This window comes from Telmatherina bonti (genome assembly GCF_933228915.1).
Source record: "Telmatherina bonti genome assembly, chromosome: 3".
NCBI lineage: Eukaryota > Metazoa > Chordata > Actinopteri > Atheriniformes > Telmatherinidae > Telmatherina > Telmatherina bonti.
Window position 1 is genome coordinate 23,912,334 of NC_136621.1, and position 20,597 is coordinate 23,932,930.

The 20,597-nt window shown below is 38.9% G+C and overlaps 2 protein-coding genes across 2 annotated transcripts in view; one reads left to right on the forward strand and one right to left on the reverse strand.

Moving 5' to 3' along the window:
- Positions 1 to 2,500, forward strand: part of LOC306774595 (ADP-ribosylation factor-binding protein GGA2-like) — an 11,807-nt gene extending 9,307 nt beyond the window's left edge. The window contains exons 13-16 of the mRNA XM_079264699.1: positions 73 to 233; positions 407 to 576; positions 1,756 to 1,866; positions 2,248 to 2,500. Of these exons, the coding sequence (XP_079120825.1) occupies positions 73 to 233; positions 407 to 576; positions 1,756 to 1,866; positions 2,248 to 2,358 (553 nt within the window). The 3' untranslated portion in view covers positions 2,359 to 2,500. The remainder of the gene's footprint in view (positions 1 to 72; positions 234 to 406; positions 577 to 1,755; positions 1,867 to 2,247) is intronic.
- A 2,662-nt stretch (positions 2,501 to 5,162) lies between these two features.
- LOC306773481 (3',5'-cyclic-AMP phosphodiesterase 4C-like) lies at positions 5,163 to 19,334 on the reverse strand (the record flags this gene model as incomplete). Its single annotated transcript, XM_079263308.1, has 16 exons — positions 5,163 to 6,077; positions 7,692 to 7,874; positions 8,008 to 8,130; positions 8,594 to 8,748; positions 8,826 to 8,925; positions 10,251 to 10,415; positions 10,517 to 10,615; positions 12,511 to 12,668; positions 12,773 to 12,866; positions 13,195 to 13,357; positions 14,638 to 14,708; positions 14,902 to 14,941; positions 15,052 to 15,234; positions 15,337 to 15,464; positions 18,252 to 18,386; positions 19,293 to 19,334. The coding sequence occupies 16 exons, from the start codon at positions 19,332 to 19,334 to the stop codon at positions 5,163 to 5,165; spliced, it is 2,754 nt and encodes a 917-aa protein (XP_079119434.1).
- Positions 19,335 to 20,597: the final 1,263 nt, after the last annotated feature.

Here is a 20,597-nt window from a genome sequence, read left to right on the forward strand (position 1 = left end):
GCTGTTAAAAAATCTTTTTTGGAGCTTTTAAACATCTGAGGTTGATATTATCGTTGTCTTTAATCCCCTAAGGTCACGGTCTAACATTCAGCCATCCACCGAGTCAGCATCATTGTCCAGATCGTGGCAACCACCAGAAGAAGTCTCTGGATCTCCACTGAAACTGGAGGAGAACTCTTGTCACTCCCAGTCACTGAAGAATGTCTTTGTACCATTGGAAACCATCAAATCCAGTATGTCTCCTAAGGCTGGATGACCTTTTTAAGCACTTTGCAGCTGTAGGACTTTTCACTTTCATTGTTCAGTATCCAGAGCAATTTAGACACAACTTGATCAGCTGTTAATTTATTGCTCAATAGAAGTCAGAAAACACTTTTATTAACTGTTGTTTTCTTGCATGTGGTAGGTCAACTGGAACCGATCACATTGTACAATCGGGCTGGAATCCATATGTCGCTCCATTTTGCCAGGGACTGTCCACCTGGTCATCCAGGTGTGGCTGTGATTGTTATATCCACTGTCAACACATCTGCCCTTGATGTGAAAGACTTCATGTTTCAAGTTGCTGTTCCAAAGGTAACACACTGGTCACAGTGCTGCTTTCAAAATGAGATTTTGTTGCATTATCCTCACAAGACAGGAACACTTTGAACATGCAGAGCACGTTACTGTTTAAAGCCTTGTCAATCACCAAAACCTGTAGCAGAAATCCCATCCGAGCCTATCCAGTTTGACATGTGACTAAAAGTGATGTTCTATAACTCGATTTTCATCAGCTGAATGTAGAAACGAGCTATAAAAGGATGTGTGTATGTACCCCTTTTCAGACGACTGAGTAAATATATACACTGGGGTTTATCTATTTCTGGGGGTTTTGTAGTATCCACGAGTTTCCAGTGTTGTGGCCGAGTTATGTCTTCAGTGTTCACGTCTTAAGTTTGTGCATTCTTATATGTTGTGCTAGGTGTATTAGCATCCAGGGCTTCTTCATGATGTTTTATCAGGCATTTAATCGATGTTCCAGAATCCGGTTCTCAAGCGCTGCAGTCCTACGAGTGTTAAGAGTTTCCCTGCTACAATACACCTGACTCTAATCAATGGGTAATTAGCAGACTGGTGTAGAATTTGATTTTAATCTCTGCACCAGTCTGATATGTGGCTAGCCCTGGTCCAGAGATATTTGGTCAATGTTACTTCCTTCATGAAAAAAAATTTCAATATTTCATAATAGGATTTGATGATTCTTTGAAAACTTTGTCAACACTGGTTTTGTCAAGATAATTTAAGCTTGTTTTTACCTTACAAGCAATAAAGGGTGTACGCCTTTTTCAGTTATATCTAAATGGGCCATTCAGTGTCTTCACTTGGTGCATAGTCAGTGTGTTCCTGTATTGTGATGGTGTAGAACCACTCCTATGTATCAATTTCTTGTTGAATCAGACTGTCTATTCAGAATACATTTAAATTGATAGAGGGGTCCAAATAATTAATCTTGAATTGAAACCGGGTTTTGATTTTGTATATTTAGTTTTTCTGCCACACGTTTTTGCTCCATAAATGTGCAGCTTTGTTTTTTATTTCTCCTGTTAGATTTATGTAAATTAAAATTTTTAAAAAAGTAAATTTTGGTCTTGGATTTGCTTCTTTGAATAGTTTTTAAACTGAAACCAAGTTTTTTTTGTATTTCATATGTGTGTGTTTTTGATATTGAAATTGAACATGCAGCTTATTCTTAGTTCAATATCTGTCTTGCAGACCATGCAAGTGAAACTTCAGCCTGCCTCCAGGACAAACCTCCCTCCGTACAACCCTCTCCTGTCTCCACCTGCAATTTCACAGGTCATCCTGTTAGCCAATCCTCAGAAAGTGAGTATACATGTAGGTTTCAAAGCATCCTGTGGATTTAGGATTCATAATCCAGGGTAATTCTGGGCACTTTTATTCCATTTCATAATCTTAAACCAATAGAAACACTTGTTCTAAACCCAGAAAGAATAAATAGAAGTATTGACATCCGTTCTGGAGAACATAATAGATAAACCCTGTCTTTCCTTCTGTACAAGGACATATTAAACTGACAAAATGCATGTGTTTTCACAACACACTTCAGCATGAGAGGGTAATTAGAATATATTCAGTCGCCTTTGTCAGGGTCTTCTCTGTCAGGACTTCCTTTCAACACACATATCTTCTACATCCTTAAACAATCTCAGTTTTTTCCCTAAATTGCATCTGTTTTTACTTTAGTGGATGGTTCGTCTGCGATACAAACTGACTCTGAAACATGGAGACCAATGGCTAAATGACACCGGAGAGATTGACCGCTTCCCGGACTGGAGTTCTCTGACTGGCCACTAAAAGCTCCACATATTCAGAATCCAACTCTGTACTGGACCTGAAATGTGGATGGTGTGAGAGAGTGATCTAAAACAAAAAAAAAAAAAAAAAGGAAATTCTCTCCTGAAAACGGTTCATCTTCATTAAACAGCACCAAACAGGACTGTGTTGGAAATGTAATTTTTTCCAGTGAAAGCAATGAAGGATTATAAACTTTATGTTGCAAATAAAATAAGAGAATGGTATAACAACATCCATGCAATGCAAAACCATTATAGAACAGTTCATTTTCTCCTGTTTCAAGAACCAAACTGAGCTAGGAGAGAAAAACTGTGAAAGCTGTGACTGCAGTCAGATCACTGAAGGATTGTCTATCCTGCCTGTTTGAAGACATGAACACTCGCATGGTTTGAACAGTATTGCAGCTGTGTAGTTTTTACAATTTGTGTCTTAAGGCTGTACATGTTTTTTTTTTTTGCTAAGTTTAACATTTGTGATGTTTAGTCTAAATTATGATTGCTCTTTAAGCTCTGAGTCTGAAGACATGTTTTTTTATTGGTAATTGTTACTAGCCTTTAACTCCTCAGGTTGTTGTCACCACAGTATTTATACAGTGTTTACAATTCACCGCATCTGTATACGCTGACACAACACGAGTTACATGTGTGTAAAGCAGGGGTTGGCTACTCCAGTCCTCAAGTGCCACAGTCCTGCAAATGTTAGGAGTTTCTCTGCTGCAACACACCTGGCACACATCAGACCTAAGTAGCAGACGAGTGCAGAGCTTGACATCAAACGCTGCACAAGTCTGCTAATTAGCCATTGATTTGAATCAGTTGTGTTGCAGCAGGGAAACCCCTAACATTTGCAGGACTGTGGCAATCGAGGACCGGAGTAGCCTACCCCTTGTGTAAAAGAACAATCTTTTATTTGCTTTTGTGTTGATAGCATCCAAATCTCCAACAGTGCCTTGAGATGAAATATGTTTAAGATGATTTTACTGCATATTTATTTTACAAATGGTGTTTCGTTAAAGAATGAAAGCTGTTTTTCTTTAAGTCATTGTCATGGCCGATACTCTTATATCATTACATTTAAAACATTTTAAGGAAAATGGTTTGCTAGTTTGATTACATAATGATTGAACATCTTCCAGGAGGTTTTCAGTTGCATATCAGCTCAGTCTACCGTTTGTTCTTGTTTTATAAAGAAACAATGGCATCATCCATCATGCTGTTGCCACAGTGTGCACGAATGTTAAAACTTCGATTCAAAGTTCAAAACTACGGCAGTAAGTTGTTACGTTCACTCACCTTCTTTTTGTTAAAAAGTGGCGTAACTGCTGTAAAGATGGCCCTGACTTTTGAGAAATATATTACTGGTGTTGAATTTAAAAGGGTAATAACTTGAATAAAAAACATATTTCAGCTCTAATATTGCATACATTTTGTTGTAGCAGTTTTTCAGTTCTACTTATGGTTTAAATGAACTGCAAATCATTACATTAAACTCTTGAAAACTGTCAGTGTGAGACCTATTAGAGAGGGTGAAAGATAGTTTAGACATTTTGAGTTAGCATGTAGCAGTTAGCAGGTTGTTAGATCACCATATTGACTGAAGTATTTCTGCAAATAAAAAACATGAATAAATGAATTGATCATATTTATTATATGACATCAGCAGATTAAAATACATGTTTATTATGTACACATATGTAACAGGGGTGTAAGATAAAGTGCCAAATACAATTTTTACAAAAAGAGAGAAAAGGGAAGAAAAAGAAATTTGTGGAAGACCATCACACCCGTTGGCCTGGTACCACAGATTCATTGCTTTGTGATCAGTCGCCCCCCTGGTTGGAAGCTGGATTGCTCAGTGCTGGTTGTGGGACAGTTTGGCACGATTCAGGTGACAATGTCACAAGGGGATAAACACTTTTTTTTTTTTTTTCTTTTCACATGAATCAACATTGACACACACAATAAATCAGCTTTTAAGCTGCAAACATTTCCACTTTGAGAAAACTGTAGTCACATATCATTTAGAAATGGTGTCAGAAATCCAGCATTGTTGCTTTAGGGTTAGTATGTGAGGAGGTTACGCTGCTACCTGGCCACAGCTCATAGGTGTACATCCTGTTCACAGGTAGAAGGTTTTTGTTGTAAATATAACGAGACAAATCAAACCCTCCAGAGATATTTGCATTTTTTCCTCTTTTCATTCTTATTCTTTTAAGAGCTGCTCTTTGAGTTTAAGGTTGCTGTTTTTCCCGTCGTTTTCCTCATCAATAAGACATAGACGGTGACCAAGAGACAATGGGTGATAGTCTATAAGGACGGGAGAACAGGCACACACTTATTTGCATTTATGTATTTCAGCGCTTTTTTAAAAATTTTTCTAAGAGCTACAAAAGGTTGATTAAACCCCTCCCTCTCCCACTTTTATTATTGTTATTCCCTTGTTTTTCCCCAACGGCAGTGAAAGATGCACAGACACCAGGTGAAGAAGACCTCCAGTCTGTCACTACTGCCTGATAAGCTCGCTGCAGCAATTTGGCTGTTCAGGAAGGTCCAGAAAGGGTCTGTCACCATATCGGCTCTGCTGCACTCTGCTCTTATATGTCACTCTGAGTTTTTAAGACATCTGAAGTCGACCACTGGTCTTCAGATGAGGCAGTCACATGGCAAAGTGGATGCCACATATCAAAAGAAGGGCATCCTTAGCTCTTTGTCCTCGTCTACAGCCATACTGCTGCCCGTTCGAGTCTCTCCGGCCTTCTTCATGTCTCGTTAAAATGTTCTTTGCTGACCTTGTTCATTTCTCAACTAACTCTCCTCTTCTTCTTGAGCTCCATCTTCCTCGACCTCATGGAGTGTTTCCTCGTCCACATTCTCCTCTGTTTCGTCCTCTTCCTCCTCAACTTGATCTTCCTTTTCCGTTTCCTCTTCTTCCCCCTTCTCTTCCCCATCATCCTCTTCTTCTACATCTTCCTCTTTTTGGTCCTCCTGCTGCTTTGTTTCTGCTTCCTCTCCCTCCCCGTTTTCAGTTTCCTCTTCCACTTTGTTTTCATCTATTTCCATGTTTGTCTCTTCCAAGTTTTCCGTTCCATCCCCTTCCACATGTTCTCCACCTTCCTCACCACCTTCTTCATCGTTTTTTCTTTCTTTCTCTGTTTCCTCCTCCATTTCTTCTTTCTTGTCCTCTTCTTTTAGGTCCTCATCTTGTGTTGCACCATTCACTTCCTCTGCTTCTTCTGTGTTCTCCTCCTGAACTTGGTTATCCTCCTGCCCTATCTCTGCTTCTTCACCCTCCCCTTCTCCAGTTTTCTCCTCCTCTTCCTGAACTCCATTCTGTTTGCCGTTGTGAATCTCCTCATCGTAATTCTCATTTTTAGCATAGTTCTGCTCCTCCCCGTTTTCTTCAGTCTGTCCATCCTGCATTCTGTCTTCATTGTTATCATTACAAATGGCTTTCCGGCCGCTCCTGCCACTCCTCCCACTGCTGCTCCTCAAGTGTATGTGGTTGTGGTTGTTGTGCTCCAGGTCCTCAAGGGTGAGTTCAAACTGGAAGCGATCATGCTGGAGATGTCTGTCGGGAGGAGGTGAAGGAGACTGGGGCATGGTGTTCAGGTACCATTCCCTGTTCTCCTCCAGTGTGTCCAGCAGCTCCTGGGCATCTGGATGCACCAGGTCCGCCCATGTCTCCCACAGCGGATGGACGATATAGTCAATGAAACCCACCTACAAAAGAAAGAATTACATCAATAAAACATTTGATCTACCTGAAGTCATGCTGATAGACAGTGTTAAATAAACTGTTTTTGGAAATTCAGATTCCACTTTTCTTTTTTTTTTTTTTAAGGAAGTGTTGCTGAGAGGAATCCATGAACCTGATGTGTTAAATGAGATATCTCGCAACGCTCTGCTCTTACTTCCGCTTTGTGCAAACATCATGCACATTTTATCACTTGAAAACAACAATCTGAATTAAACTGGCTTACAAGAGTAATTGCGGTAACTCTAAAAGGGGGGGGGGGGGGGGGGGGGGGGGGGGGGCTGCTTTGTTAAAGGGCTACATTCATGAGAAAAATAACAGCTTTCAAGGTTTACAAAATGTACTTTTTAATTGAGGGAGTATTATGACATCAGTTCTACTACAGCTATTTTTAAAACATGGCAATTTGACTAAAGATATTTTAAACTCTGTTATCCATCTGAGACGATATAAAAAGTTTAAGTATCTCGTCTCACAATCTGACTAATAACACAACTAAACACAAGTTTCTCTGCTGCAAACATGGAGACCAATGGCTAAATGACACCGGAGAGATTGACCGCTTCCTGCTTTGTTAAAGGGCTACATTCATGAGAAAAATAACAGCTTTCAAGGTTTACAAAATGTACTTTTTAATTAAGGGAGTATTATAACATCAGTTCTACTACAGCTATTTTTAAAACATGGCAATTTGACTAAAGATATTTTAAACTCTGTTATCCATCTGAGACGATATAAAAAGTTTAAGTATCTCGTCTCACAATCTGACTAATAACACAACTAAACACAAGTTTTTCTGCTGTAAAAGCAAAATGAAAGCATTACTGGCTACAGCTCTTCTTTCCAAACACCAAATGTTTGTGCCTTTCAGATTTGGCATGGATGAAAAACCTGGAATAAGCCTTCTTCCTGGCAGGCTCTACCTGGTCTTGCTGATATCTTAAGGAAATGTTGATTTTAAAAAAGGGGAGAGAAGGGGAAAAAAAAGCCTAGAAGTTGTGTTTGGAAGATTTAGTTCACTGCTGTCATGACTAAGTCTTACATGCTCAAAATCTGCTTTTCTTACCAAGAAAATACAGTATTCAGATTTTTATTTATGGCTCGAGTGACATCTTGCATATCTGAAAAAAATCCTTCATTTCTCTCTTTAAAAATGGCATTTCAGAATACATTCATAAATCACAGTATTTCATACTGAATTCATGTTTCCATTTGTAATTCCTTTTTAACATTTCAATTAAAAAATGTGTAAGAATAAAACTGTGGAAAATATTCATTTTTTTGTATGAATTGATTGTTGAGTGAAATTATTTTTGGCAATTATTTTATCTTTTTATTTATTCCTTGTGATGAAAAAGCTGTTTTGTTCTTTTAAAGACCCTCCTGGACCTCAATACTAAGAAGCTGTAATACAAAATATTCATAATAAGTTCATTATGCACAGTGAAGAAAAGCCTGAGCTATAAAGCATTAAAGAGTGTGCTGCTGACCTCCTGACCAGGTCCCCCAGGTCAAGAGATCTTGATCTCAATGGGATTGTTCACCTGCTTAAATTAGGTTTAGACAGAATGGTTCATTACCTGACTCTTCTCTACAGACGCAGTGTGTTTGTCACACATGGCGCTGATCTCCATCCCTCTTTCTCGTTCTTTATCCCCCTGTCGAAAGAACTCCTCCATGATCCTCTCCGTCCACTGCCTGTATAACGGTAATGGCTTGGTGGGGTTGCTCAGGTCTGCACAGTGCACCATGTTCCTCAGCACCTTCAGCAGAAACATAGAAAATGATTGTACACTGATTTTATGTCATATTCTTTCTCTGTGTGTTAAAAACCTTTATTGCCATGACTTAGTGATATTTTGACGATCGTTGATAGAAATATTGATAACATGCTACCTGTATTCGCTCTGTATAGTGGTCCAGCAGCAAAACACCAGAACTTGTCACCTTCTTTGTCTCTACCATGGTCTTTAAATCAGCCAACAGAGTCATGTGTTTGGACATGTCTGTCGCCAACACCTGCAGACAGACAGAAAGATCTTTTGTTCTTTTTCTTACGCCTTTCTTTGAACCTTTCTTTCAGACAGTTTTCGAGATCTAAAAGGACCCAGACTGATTACTTTGGTAACTTATTCCAGTCTTATAAGAGCTGCAAACCAGCAGGTTTTCCATGTGTCTTACTCCAACAAACCTGACTGAAATTAATGAGTCATTGTGCAGACTTTGATATGCTGTTAGATCCGTTTCATTTGATTCAGGTGTGTTGAATCATGAATACGTTGAAAACCTGCTGAATCATGGCTCTTGTAGGGCCAGAATAAGTAACCCTGACATAAAGGATCATGTCCTCTAAACATCTGAGACCGGATATACTTTTCAAGAACAATCTAAATCCTGCAAAGAAAATAAATGCAGCACATTTTTAATGATTAAATAATAGATTAAACTCGTTTGGTTACAGATTAGTTGCAAAGGCCCTCACCATATCGATGACAAGCTTGCGAAGGCTTTGGCGCTGCCGCTTGGTGAGGTTCTGGAAAATGTCGCAGTTCTCCTGATGCAGCAGCTTGAAGCCCACAGCGAGGTGGTGGTTCTCCAGAACGGACTCATCATTGTACATCAGGGCCAATTCAGAGTCTGAGCGCAGAGGAAAGGCCGTGAACACAGGTTTCACTGATATCAAGGCTTGTGTTTGTGAGTTTTTGCACACTTACTGGTGTTGATGAGGAACTGATTGGAAACTCCGGGGTGGTCTACATCATGAATGGCTGCAGCGAACAAAGCAGCCAGAATCTCAAGATCAGTGAAGACCGCCTGAAAGGATGTGACCAGATAAAGAAAAAAGATAACAACTGTGAAAATTTCAAAGCAAATTTTTGAATTATTGTATTTTTTTTTTCTTTTTTTTACAAAAAGGAATGAATAGAAATATGGTCTTTAAATAAATAAAACTGACTACATAATGATGATATATCTGTGATGTAAAAGTATTTCCTGTCTTTACAGGTGCCGATGCTCAGTCACTTGTACAATGGTGTTTTCTCCTTATAGCTAATACCCAATTATACTTTCATACACACTTACTTTGTTAGGATTTTTCTGCATTGCATCACTGCTGCACATACACTGATAATGAGAAAATCTTGTTTTTAATCTAATTCTAAGTATTATCAGTGTTTCTTTGCCATTGTTGGCCGTTTGGCTTTGCACAGTCATCACATCTGGTAGTTTTCTGACTTTTTGCATCAGCTTTATAAAATGTAAGCAGTCAGGAAAGACCAGCATTATCGCCTAAACAGCTGTTGAGATAATGATGTATGAAGGCTGCATTATGATCAAGGATGTGGTAATGTTGATTTACAACGTTATATAGAAAGTACATTTACACTCCTGAGGTTTACCTAGGTATATATGTAAATATTAACAACCCCATTTCCAGTGAAGTTGGGATGTTGTGTAAAATGTAAATAGAAACAGACCAATATAGTCAACTGAAAACATTCAAATGAAAGTATATGGAAAGTAAAAACTGATAAACTTTATTGTTGTTTTTTTAAATATATTTTTTGCATATATTAAATGGACCATTTCTTGTGAGCCACTAAAATCAATCTGACTCTTCAGAAGAATCCTTCTCTATGCAGCATAAAGCAGAGTTGTGAGGTTTACACAACCTGGTTTGAATTTATGTTGGATTTATTTTATTTATCGGCCCATTCTACAACATTTGTTTATAAAAAATATTCACAAAGTAATCATATATAATACGTCACAAAAGTTTTTAATGAAAATGAGAATACTGTTCTGTTTTTCAAACTACTAAATGTGGTGGGAAACTTTTAAAATTATTAATGTACACTGTTAAATCTAAAGAATCCATTTGCATATTTGTGTCAATAAACATTTCTGTACAGATGCTGAAGTAGGAGTGAAATGGAAACATGTCTGTATTAGTGTTTTTTTAATGAATAACAACATTGTTATATCAGGTTTACTCCAAGTCCTTAATGATAGTAATCCTTTCAGTTCATTTTGAGTTTAAGCGTTTTGGATCACTTCTTTATATATTTAATCACTTTCCTTATGCGGATCATAACCGCTCATCATGACTGTGTTTATGTGTGTGTATGTTGACCTACATCGAGAGCAGGTGTGGAGAGGAGGACATGGGTGGACTGGGTGACATCTGCAGCATGGAGGCTGTTGTGGTATGCTACGTTTCCATGGTAATGGTCCTCCAGGGTCATCACATAAGTCATAAAGGTGTCGACAGGAATACGAAATGTCTTCAACAGCTCCCGCTCCTGAGGAGGAAGGAGAGGAACGAGAATTTCACAAATGGGAGTAACGGTGCGCACCACCGGAGGTTACACACGATTCCAGAGAATGAAGATTCTCTTTTTACCTGGAAGATGGCGTACATGATGCAGCTTAGAGGTCTGTTGTTCGAGAACTCTGCTACTCTGAATATGTTAAAACTCCACTTGTTCAGATCCTCCAACTCCTGGTTAGACACCACACACACACACACACACACACACACACACACACACACACACACACACACACACAAATATGCAACATGAAATGACAAGTAAGAGAACAAGCAATATAAAAACAACGGTGACCTTAAAAGCTTTTGCAGGTCTTCAGATTGTTCAGAAGCATTTTAATGTGTCAAGCAGTGATGTTCAGAGTGTCAGTGTAATCTTTACGTGCTGCAGAAAAACGAGACAATCTGAGGGAAGTCACCATCTTACTGAGCTTAATTTTGTTACTCTACTCAGTTATGAAATAAACTTGTATTGTTCTAATAAAAAAAAAAATACCATAGTTATCTACCCTTAAAAAGAAGAAAAAACATCCCAGCCATTGATATATTTAACCAATAATGATCTCCATCCCTTTTTTATTTTTTTTTTTAGCTTTCTGCACATTTGATGTGAAAGAAAAAGATTTCACAGTTAGTGTGTTAATAATATATTTTTTTAAATAAAACAAAATAACTTTGCAACCTTTTTGATTGCTTTCAATTGTAACATTCTGTCATTTTATGGTGTTACATGTCGGCTATATACACATCACCTGACTGAAATGACTTAGCATTTAATGTCTCCACTGAGAAAAAAAAAACTGAGGAAATTTGTTTCTTTGTATTTTCTAATTAATTTGAGGTAGTAATGACAACACAGGGATTTAAACAGGCTTTTAATTTGTTTAACTTCTATCTAAAAACTAGCCGATATACCTACACAGGTTAAGATGGAGTTTATACAGTTTGGTTGCATTTCAAAACATTTTCATAAGATATAATTATGTAAAATTTGCTCGGCCAAACAGTTAATCGAGACATTAAAGAGCTCCATAAGATCTTTTTTTCAGTTGATGTATCTTATTTCTAAGAGGAATCAATGATGCAAAAATCTTATCATGAGATCAAAACATCAAATCTGAATTTGGGATGCTTCCACATGTGCTATGACATGCTATAACGTGCTAGAAATAGCCGTTAAAACAGCAAAAGCTAGCCATCTTATCATTTACACCTTTTTAAAAATCTCTTCCTGCATTGCACAAATATGTTGCTTTCTGTTGATTACGCCAACAGAACACAAAAGGTCTCGAATACACATGTATGCCACATGGAAGAGAAGTCATATTTTACTACTGTGAGACATCACACCTGGTCTGTCTTTACTCTGAACTGAATTGGAACTGAACAATGTGGGCAGCAGCTCTTTGTGTATTTATCAGCACACAACAGACATAACAGGATGGATGTAATGTAACTAAACAGACTTGAGGGCAACTCAGATGTGATGTCTGTGACAAGAAGAGCTGCTAATTAGCAACATGGATGAAAGTCAAGCGGACAACACTGCAGATGGAGCAGATTCAGAGCAGTAGGCTTTTACTCATCCGTGGCTTTATTTAAGTTTACTGTTAGACGCTTTGGGCTGTAGGAGAAATTCCTGGTTGATGCTTCATCACTGCTTAATATTTTCAGTGCACTGTTTCCCATCATATCTTGTGCTACACGAGTGTGATATTCTCATTATAGCAATAAAGGGTTTAATTGGTTGAGTAATGGGAGAACTAGTTAAACTGAACTTCAGATGGTTACTTTTAACTTTTATACAATACTTTATAACTTTAATTTACTGAGCAGCTACTTATATGAGTTCTTTTTTTTTTTTTTTTTTTTTTTTTTTACAAATGTATCTGTACTTTTAGACAGACAGAATGATGAACTAACTGGACATAAAATGGCATAGAACAAAAAGGTCATTTCTACGGAGTCACCATGTTCTCTAAAATATCTTGCTGTCAAACCAGAAATCTGTTGATTTGTGCAATTTGCCTTTGTGAGTCAGAATGACCCAGACAGAAAAACAAGACCTTGGCAAGCTCGTCCTCCTGGTCTGTGTTGACACCGAAGCGAGGCATCGAAGCGCTGGAGAGGCTGGAGCTGTGAGACAGTTTCCTTACTCCACTGATGTGACTCATAGGTTTATCTTTGAGAGTCGGCGATGGGATTTCCACTTCGTTCTGCTTGTCTACAGATCGATGGGCAAACACGCACAGAAATATTTACTGTTTTTATGCGCCAAGAGGTCATGAATTGTTATGTTGACAGAAATCAGATTCTGGTCTCACTCACCCAAAAAGGTGCTGGAGATGTACTCAGACACCTGGTTTCCAGAGCGACTCATCTCTGACAGATGGGAGAGTTCTCTGTTCAACATCCTCTTAAACTGTGGCAGAATGAGAGCAAGACAGATGTGGAGTCTGAATCACTTTGATATTGCTTTCTCGCTACTTCATTTCTCATTTTCTGTGGAATAATATACAAAAAAAAAGCAAATAAAGTTTAAATGATATGAAAGGACCTCCTATTATAGTTAAATTGCCATGAAGTAACCTGATGTATAGAAGTTTGAAAATGTACCAATATGCAATAAATAGGCCATATATTAACTGTCACATGTCAAAATACACACTGACAGTGATTTATTCGTTACAACCTGTTATCAGGCTGTTGATGTGGTGGTTTGACCGTCTGCTTTAAAGATATTTGAATACCTTGTTGGAAGCCATTTCACTGACAGAGCGGTGTGTCTGGATGGTCTCCAGCTGGTCCAAACACCAATCCAGCTCCTCCAGAGTGTCCAGGGCGAGCTGCTGGTACTGCTGGTCTGATAGCGTTGCTCTGGGACTGACACACACTCCACCAAGAGAAGACCTCCTAAAAATGCAGAAATATGATCAGCAAGAAGATTTCAGACAGCATGAGCGTAGTAAATGTTTTTCAACAAGTTCTTAACCCAGTGTGTGCACTGTGATGAAATATACGGCTTTCTTTTCACTATTATTCTGCTTTAGTTGTAATGGGTTTTTCATTTACTTATTTCTGCAATACCCCCAAAAGCTTTGCTTTGGAGATCAAGTCAGAATAAATTAAATTCATTACATGCATATTTATAATGATTTTTTTTCTTATTTTCTTCACTAATATTGAACACAAGTTTATATTGGGGAAATAAAAATGTTGAATAGTAAAACAGGACTTGTTGGACTTGCACCAAACAATAAGCTATAAATGTGAATTTATAAAATTATATTACTGATTTTAATAAAGGGTTAGGGTTATTTTAAAGCAAGCTTCTTTGTTTTTAAACTCAGGTATGATGCTGCTGATTTTACAGCAATATAAAAGCAAACAGAGACAATCAGATAAGAAAGAATGCACATGAACAACCATGCAGAAAATTGGTATATACCACGGTGTATTTAGTGCCAAAACAAGGAATCGCTCTCGTACTTATAAAATACATTTAATTAAAGACATCACAATACCACTAAAAAACTGTGCATACAGGTCTTAAAAACCAATGCTTAAAATGATAATTGAGGTCATTTCATGGTAAGTGCATAATTTTCTTAAGTCTGAAGGTAATCTGTAGCCATCAACCCAGTGTGAGAGTGGACTTTATTTATTTATTTTTCACTTGCAGTCTTATTTTATATTGTTTTATTCAATTAAGTTTTATTTGATTAAGGGTCGCGGGGAGCTGGAGCCAATAGGTAGGGTACATCCTGGACACTTCACCAGTCAATCACAGGGCAACAAAGAGAGACAAACAACCAGTCATGCTCACACTCACTCCTATGGACAATTTTAGAGTAACCAATGAATGCATGCATATCTTGGTGGTGGTGGGAGGAAGCTGGAGTTACCCAGAGGGAACCCACACAGAAAGGCCACTGACTGAGCTCTCCTTCCCAGTCAAGGATCAAACCAGCAACCTTCTCGCTGTGAGGCCACAGTGCGAACCACCATGCCACCAGCCATACTGTTTTATTAGCTTCTTAAATTTATTTCTTTTAAATGTTTTGTGCATTCTTACTGTTGAGCACTTTGGTCAGTACCTTCTGTTTTTAAAGTGCTTTATAAATAAAGTTGGTTTGGTTTGGCTTGGACGTGTATGAATGAATGAAATTTGACAACATTTTGGTGGTACTGACTTGATTGTAGGTGTGGAGACGTTGGCAAGGATGGTGAAGTTACTCCGTACTGATCGCAGACTGGCCAAAACCTGTAGATCACCACACAACATCAGAGCAGAACTGTATATGTACAGTATATAGAACATAATCAGACAAATGTGAAGATCCACATAACAAGCAAATGTCTAAATATTAATAAAACAAAAGATAATGTGGCGACTCAGGCATTAGGAGCTGTGTGAAGGACTTCTCATTAAATTGAAAGAAACCTGTTAGTCTTACTTGAGCAAAAGGTGTGACAATAAAGTCCTCTGCTGTGTGCCTGAGAGAGGGAGGGACAGTTGTAAAAGTTCAGAAAGAGATTAAAACAGCAATGAGATGGAAAGACTTCTGATAACAGACTTTGTGGGAATAAAAGTATTCATTTCTTACCCTTCACTAGCAAGGGAAGAGTTACGAGAGACAGTTTTGGGTGACATGTCATAGTCAGAGTCAGAGCGGTACAGGAAGGACTCTCGTCTTTGGCCCTGAGGGAAGGAGGTGTGCAAGGTGAGGCTTGGACTCTGGGAACCCAGAGGGGTATGACCTGGAGATACACCGTTTTCTGCTTCATAACTGGAACACAATAAAGATAATTACAGAAGAAAGCATGTAAGCATCTCATAAAGCTTTGTAAAAGCAGAAAAAAAATGGTTAACGGTTTAACTGTGTGCAAACCTGTCAGCATCTGCTTGTGTGATGGAGATGCGTGGTGGGATACGAAGTGGAAGAGTTGTGGGACGTGACATGTCACTCAGAACCTCTGGCGAACGGGTGCGATCCCGAGGGCGGAGCCAGCAGGGTACCTGATGAGACAAAAGCAGGTTTTTGTTGAGAGAGGAGGGTGAACATTGCACAATATGGTGCATACACACTTTCTCCAGTTAAAAATGGCCAGCGTGACACCGCTTCAGAGCTCCTGAGTTTATTGCTTTCCGATTTTAAAAGAACATTTGGTTAATCTCTTGGTACAGCAGAGCAAGGAAAGGCAAAGCCAAAGAAGAAAAGAGTAACTCAAGAACATTTGGGGCTCTAGAATTTGATCTAAATATGCTGAAATGCAAATATTCAACCCATGACTTGAAACTCCCAGTGAAATAGAAAAAAAATTCAGAAATATAGCAGCCAAGACACCTCCAGGCAGACATCCACAGGATAGACCTGTCCTGCAGCTAGCTTGAGAGAGCAGATCCGACTACACCAAATTACCTGACTGAGTCTACCAGAGGAATCCCCAATCCTTTCAGATCTGTTTAGGTGTTAATAACTACAAGCAACCACTTTAGCCTTAAAATATTTGGCTTAACTGATGTTACTACATCAGGCTGCATGGTGGCATGGTGGTTAGCACTGTGGCCTCACAGCAAGAAGGTCACTGGTTTGATCTTTGGCTGGGGTGAGGTTTGGACATTGGCCTTTCTGCGTGGCGTTTGCATGTTCTCCCCATGTATCTGTGGGTTCTCTCCGGGTACTCCGGCTTCCTCCCATCATCCAAAGACATGCATGTTAGGTTAATTGGTTACTATAAAATTGCCCATAGAAGTGAGCATGAGCGGTTGTTTGTCTCTGTGTGGCCCTGTGATGGACTGGCGAGCTGTCCAGGGTGTACCCTGTCTTTTGCCCAAAGACAGCTGGGATAGGCTCCAGCTTCCCCGCGACACTTCATCAGACTAAGCGGTTACGATAATGAATGAATGTTACCACATCAACCACTGTTGTGCATAGAATGTGCCATAGCAGTCACAGAAAACACACCCAGCTACGTGCTCTGTTGAATCATAACTTCCAATCTGTTTGACAGTGTTGCATCTAAAACAATAGAATTTGAAGAAAAAAACTTTCTCAGTTGCACAAGGATTTTTTTCTCTCACCTGACGCAAATTTTGCCTCTTTAAAAAAGTGTTGATGTGTCTTTGGAGAAATGGAAACATCTTTTTAAATTAAGATATAGGGTCAAGTATAAGAATCTTTCTTTTGTTCATGAAGGTGTCTAAGTGAGTGAAACAACGTGGAAGTTTCAAAGTTGCAGAAATAAAAAAGAAAAGCTGGAAGATTTCTTTAAATGTTAAGTAAAAGTACCTCAATGGTCATTTGGTTTTAGTATTACATTAGTGGAAAGAGGTTCGGGAAAAAACAGTCCCACAGTTCCTTGTGGCTGCGGTCTAGAATAATTTTCATACAGTTTTACTGACATGAGTTTAGGACTAATGAGGAAAAGAGGATGAGTGTGAAGAATACTTTTTAATGTCACAACAGCATGGTTTGCTTTTGAGGCTGTTTTTCTTTCATTTTGGGATGTGCAGCGATAAAGTCATACTTTTACTGGGTTATTTATTTTGCAAAGCCAGCGTAAAACAACTTAATAAGATCTTGGTCAGATCCTTTAGGCAGTGGACAGGTTTCTTTCCCATCTGTTTTCTGAATAAAATTAAATTTAACATCAAGGTTGATGTGCGTTTCTTAGAAAGAGGTGTCAGGGATCAGTGTCTCAAGTCAATTCTAAAATACTTCGGTCACATAGCTAAACAAGTTTTTCTACTTTCCGAGAATAAACATTCAGATACCAGCTGACCAATTATAATTATAAACCTGAAACATCAAGGTGGTCCTAAGGGGTAATACTACCTCCACACAAGCCTCATTATGGCCAGGGAATGACAGCATCTGTGTTTTCATATTCCAGCATGTCTTCTACTTCTATAATGTGTAATCTAGTATGTATAAGCCCCTTCTGAAACTACACTACCTTGTTCATACAACTAGTTTAAAGCAGGCATTAGGTGGCCATAAAACTGCATAAGCGTTATATGACTGCTGCACTGATATGCACAACATTTTAAGCAAAGACAGATTTCCTTTGACTGCTTCGAAGCAAATACAGTAAATAAGGTTTTGTTTTATTGCCAGAAGGTGGTTGTATTTCAGCAGAAGTAGTTTAAAAGAAACAGACCTATTAGGGGGAAACTTAACAACTTTGGTGGACATCCACACCAGATAAATGGAAATGGCTTCTCTTTAGAAATTACTCTCCGTTTACATCTGGAATAGTCTCAATAGTCAATATAATAAATATAATCGATATAATAAAAAATGAAAAATGAAAAAAAGCTGGTGAGTTATCTTTTCAATGTCAGGCAGGGCAGAAAAGTTGTTTCACTGTACCTCATAGTCTCTTTAATACAGTTCACCTTAAACACCTCCAAACCCCTTTTTTCATTTTTAGAATTTTCATTTGTTTTTTATTTATACACATTTTCTAAATATAAATAAGAATACCAGCAAAAGACTGATACCTAAAGAAAGAAGACTCTTCTTTGGTGATGAGTAGGACACAGTAAGCCTACTGTGTCAGGACTCAAGTGTGGTTCAGTAAAGACAAGCGACCTAAATAAATATTTGTTTGTAGTAAAAAGTTTCAATGATTTGTAGTAAAATAACTGTCCTTCAAGATCGTGTTATTATGACATGGCTTCTAAATAAATTAGAGGTGACAGGTTACAAGGCGTAGACAAGAAGGGTAGCTGCCAGCTGGGGCCCATGGTTGTTTTATGCCCTAAAACCACCAAGCATGCAAATGTGTTCATGCTCAATACCTGAAGACTTGGTGAGAGTCTTCTGCTTCTCCCCCTTCGTAGCTCAGCCCCTAGCGTCGCCCCAGACGTGTATGATCGGCTGTAGCGAGATGACTCCGCCTTCTCCCCAGCTTCCGTAACATCTGTGTCATTTCCCTGTGAGATGGGAAGGAAAGCAGAATGTACTAAGACAAAGCATAAATACATTGTGCTGTTTTTTTCAAAAATTAAATGAGAATCAGTCTTTGTAATAAAAATAAAGGAAACATGGGGATTGCATATATATCAGCAGGAGCTGATTTGCCATATTCCTGTTATTGAAAGTGAGGAAACTTCCACAGAAAACACACCATAAACTGTTTATGTATGCATGTGTAAAAATGTGTGTGTGACAGTGCATGTGTGAGTTGGGTGAGTGTGTCAGTCTATGTGTGTCTAAGATAGGGCCTCTACAGACCGAGCTCTTAGAGGCTGATCTGCACTGCAGTACCGTAGCAACAAAACACTGGGGGAATGGTAGCAGTTGCTAGGCAACAGTGCCGTGTTGCTTCCATGCTGCATTTGATGTTGTCCAGACCCAGATGTGGATAGATGCTCGGATTCACATGCACATACAGTACACACACACACACACACACACACACACACACACACACACACACAGTGAAGGATATCAGCCCTTTGCTTAGCATAATCAATGATGGTTTGAATAATGCATAGTGTCACATCCTTCTGCTAAGATGTCACCTTAAAAAAAAAAAAAAACACATTTGCATAGAGGACTCATTTAGGGGGAGATCATTTACATAGAAGACTGTGACAGTTCATACTGTATGTAGACTGGAGGATGATAACTCCACCATATACTCTGACTTGAACCCCTTTACTTCTAAGACTGATCTTGATTGCGGGAACAAAGTCTAGATGTGTGACGGTCACGCATCTTTTGTATCTCAAACACACACACACACATACACTGTCCACATTTTGGTATTTACTCTTACTGCAGCTGCTATAAAGCTTTGACTCCTTTTCTGTCATTGTTTTTCGTCTCCCTCTCACCTCTTCTCCAGTCACCGACAGCACGCTGCGGCTCTTCTTCATTCTGATTGGCTCGTTCTGGGCCCCAGGGCGGAGCGTTCCGGAACCCAGGCAGCAGAGCAAGTGGAGAGCCAGGACCGGAGAGGTCAAAGGTCACTGCAAGCTCAAACTGGGGTTAGACCGGGTGACTACCGGCCCCCATTGGGGCTGACTCAGCTAGCCAACCACCGCACCTGTGCTCCACCCACACCTCAGTTTTCTAATGACTGAAATCAGGTGTCCACTGCTGCAACACAATAAAGGAGCATTTATGTGTGCCCCGGCAGCTCCAAGGTTATCGATGTTGCGTTTCCAAAAAGGCAAAGATAGAAGTATGAATCAGAAAACAATCGCCACCCTGTGTTGTTTTCCTTTGGCCTGACAAGCCAATAGGATATCCTGGTGAGAGTTCATCACGATTCTGCTACAGGAAACCTTTCGCCATTTCTCTAAAATAGTTATCCAAACTGGATGACAGTTGGCATGATGTTGGCCGGTGGTAAACTAATCCCGCAAAAATGCAAATCTGCAACAATTAGAAATTCAAAGGTATTATTGATGATTTTAGATTGAGTCTCTGTAGTCTTGGGAAAAGCTTTCCACAACCTGATTGGTCACTTGGATCCAAACTTTGCTTGGGAAGTTTTTCTGGATGTGAATGCCTCATCTGGGATGCCTAAATGTCCAAAATCCTGCTTAGGTTTGCTGGGATCTCCATGCTGGAATCTGCTCCCTGTGGAAGAAATAAATAATCAGTATAGCCAAGATGTTGAATAATCACGTTTACCTTTGACATATCTTTCGTCTCCAGTACTTACAACTCTTTGTTTCGCATCCCGTTGTGGATAATCAGACAAAACATGAAATGGGAAAATCATTTTTCTTCACACTTTCAGTACTTACTATGTGTAAAAAGACAGTTATTTCAAAATGATCGTCTGACGTTTAATTAAATTATCCAGTAAAACAAAAATAATGAGCATTGTCATTTTTGGACTAAAGTTCCACAGAGTGATTTACCAGCTAATAAATCAGGGGGAAAAAAGGACAGCTCAAAGCAAATGTTTTGTTCTGTTGTGATCTTGCAGGAGCTACACGTATAATCTAGTTAATTCTAAGCTGATACTGCAACAACAATGTTTTCCAATGTTATATAATTACAGTGAGCAGTCTGAGTTGACCTTATTCCACTGAATGGACATATTCAGCATATCAGTGTTTCTGACAGAGCTGGTATATAGAGCTGTGATAACGACTTTTACCAGGGTCATTGAGAACACACCCTCT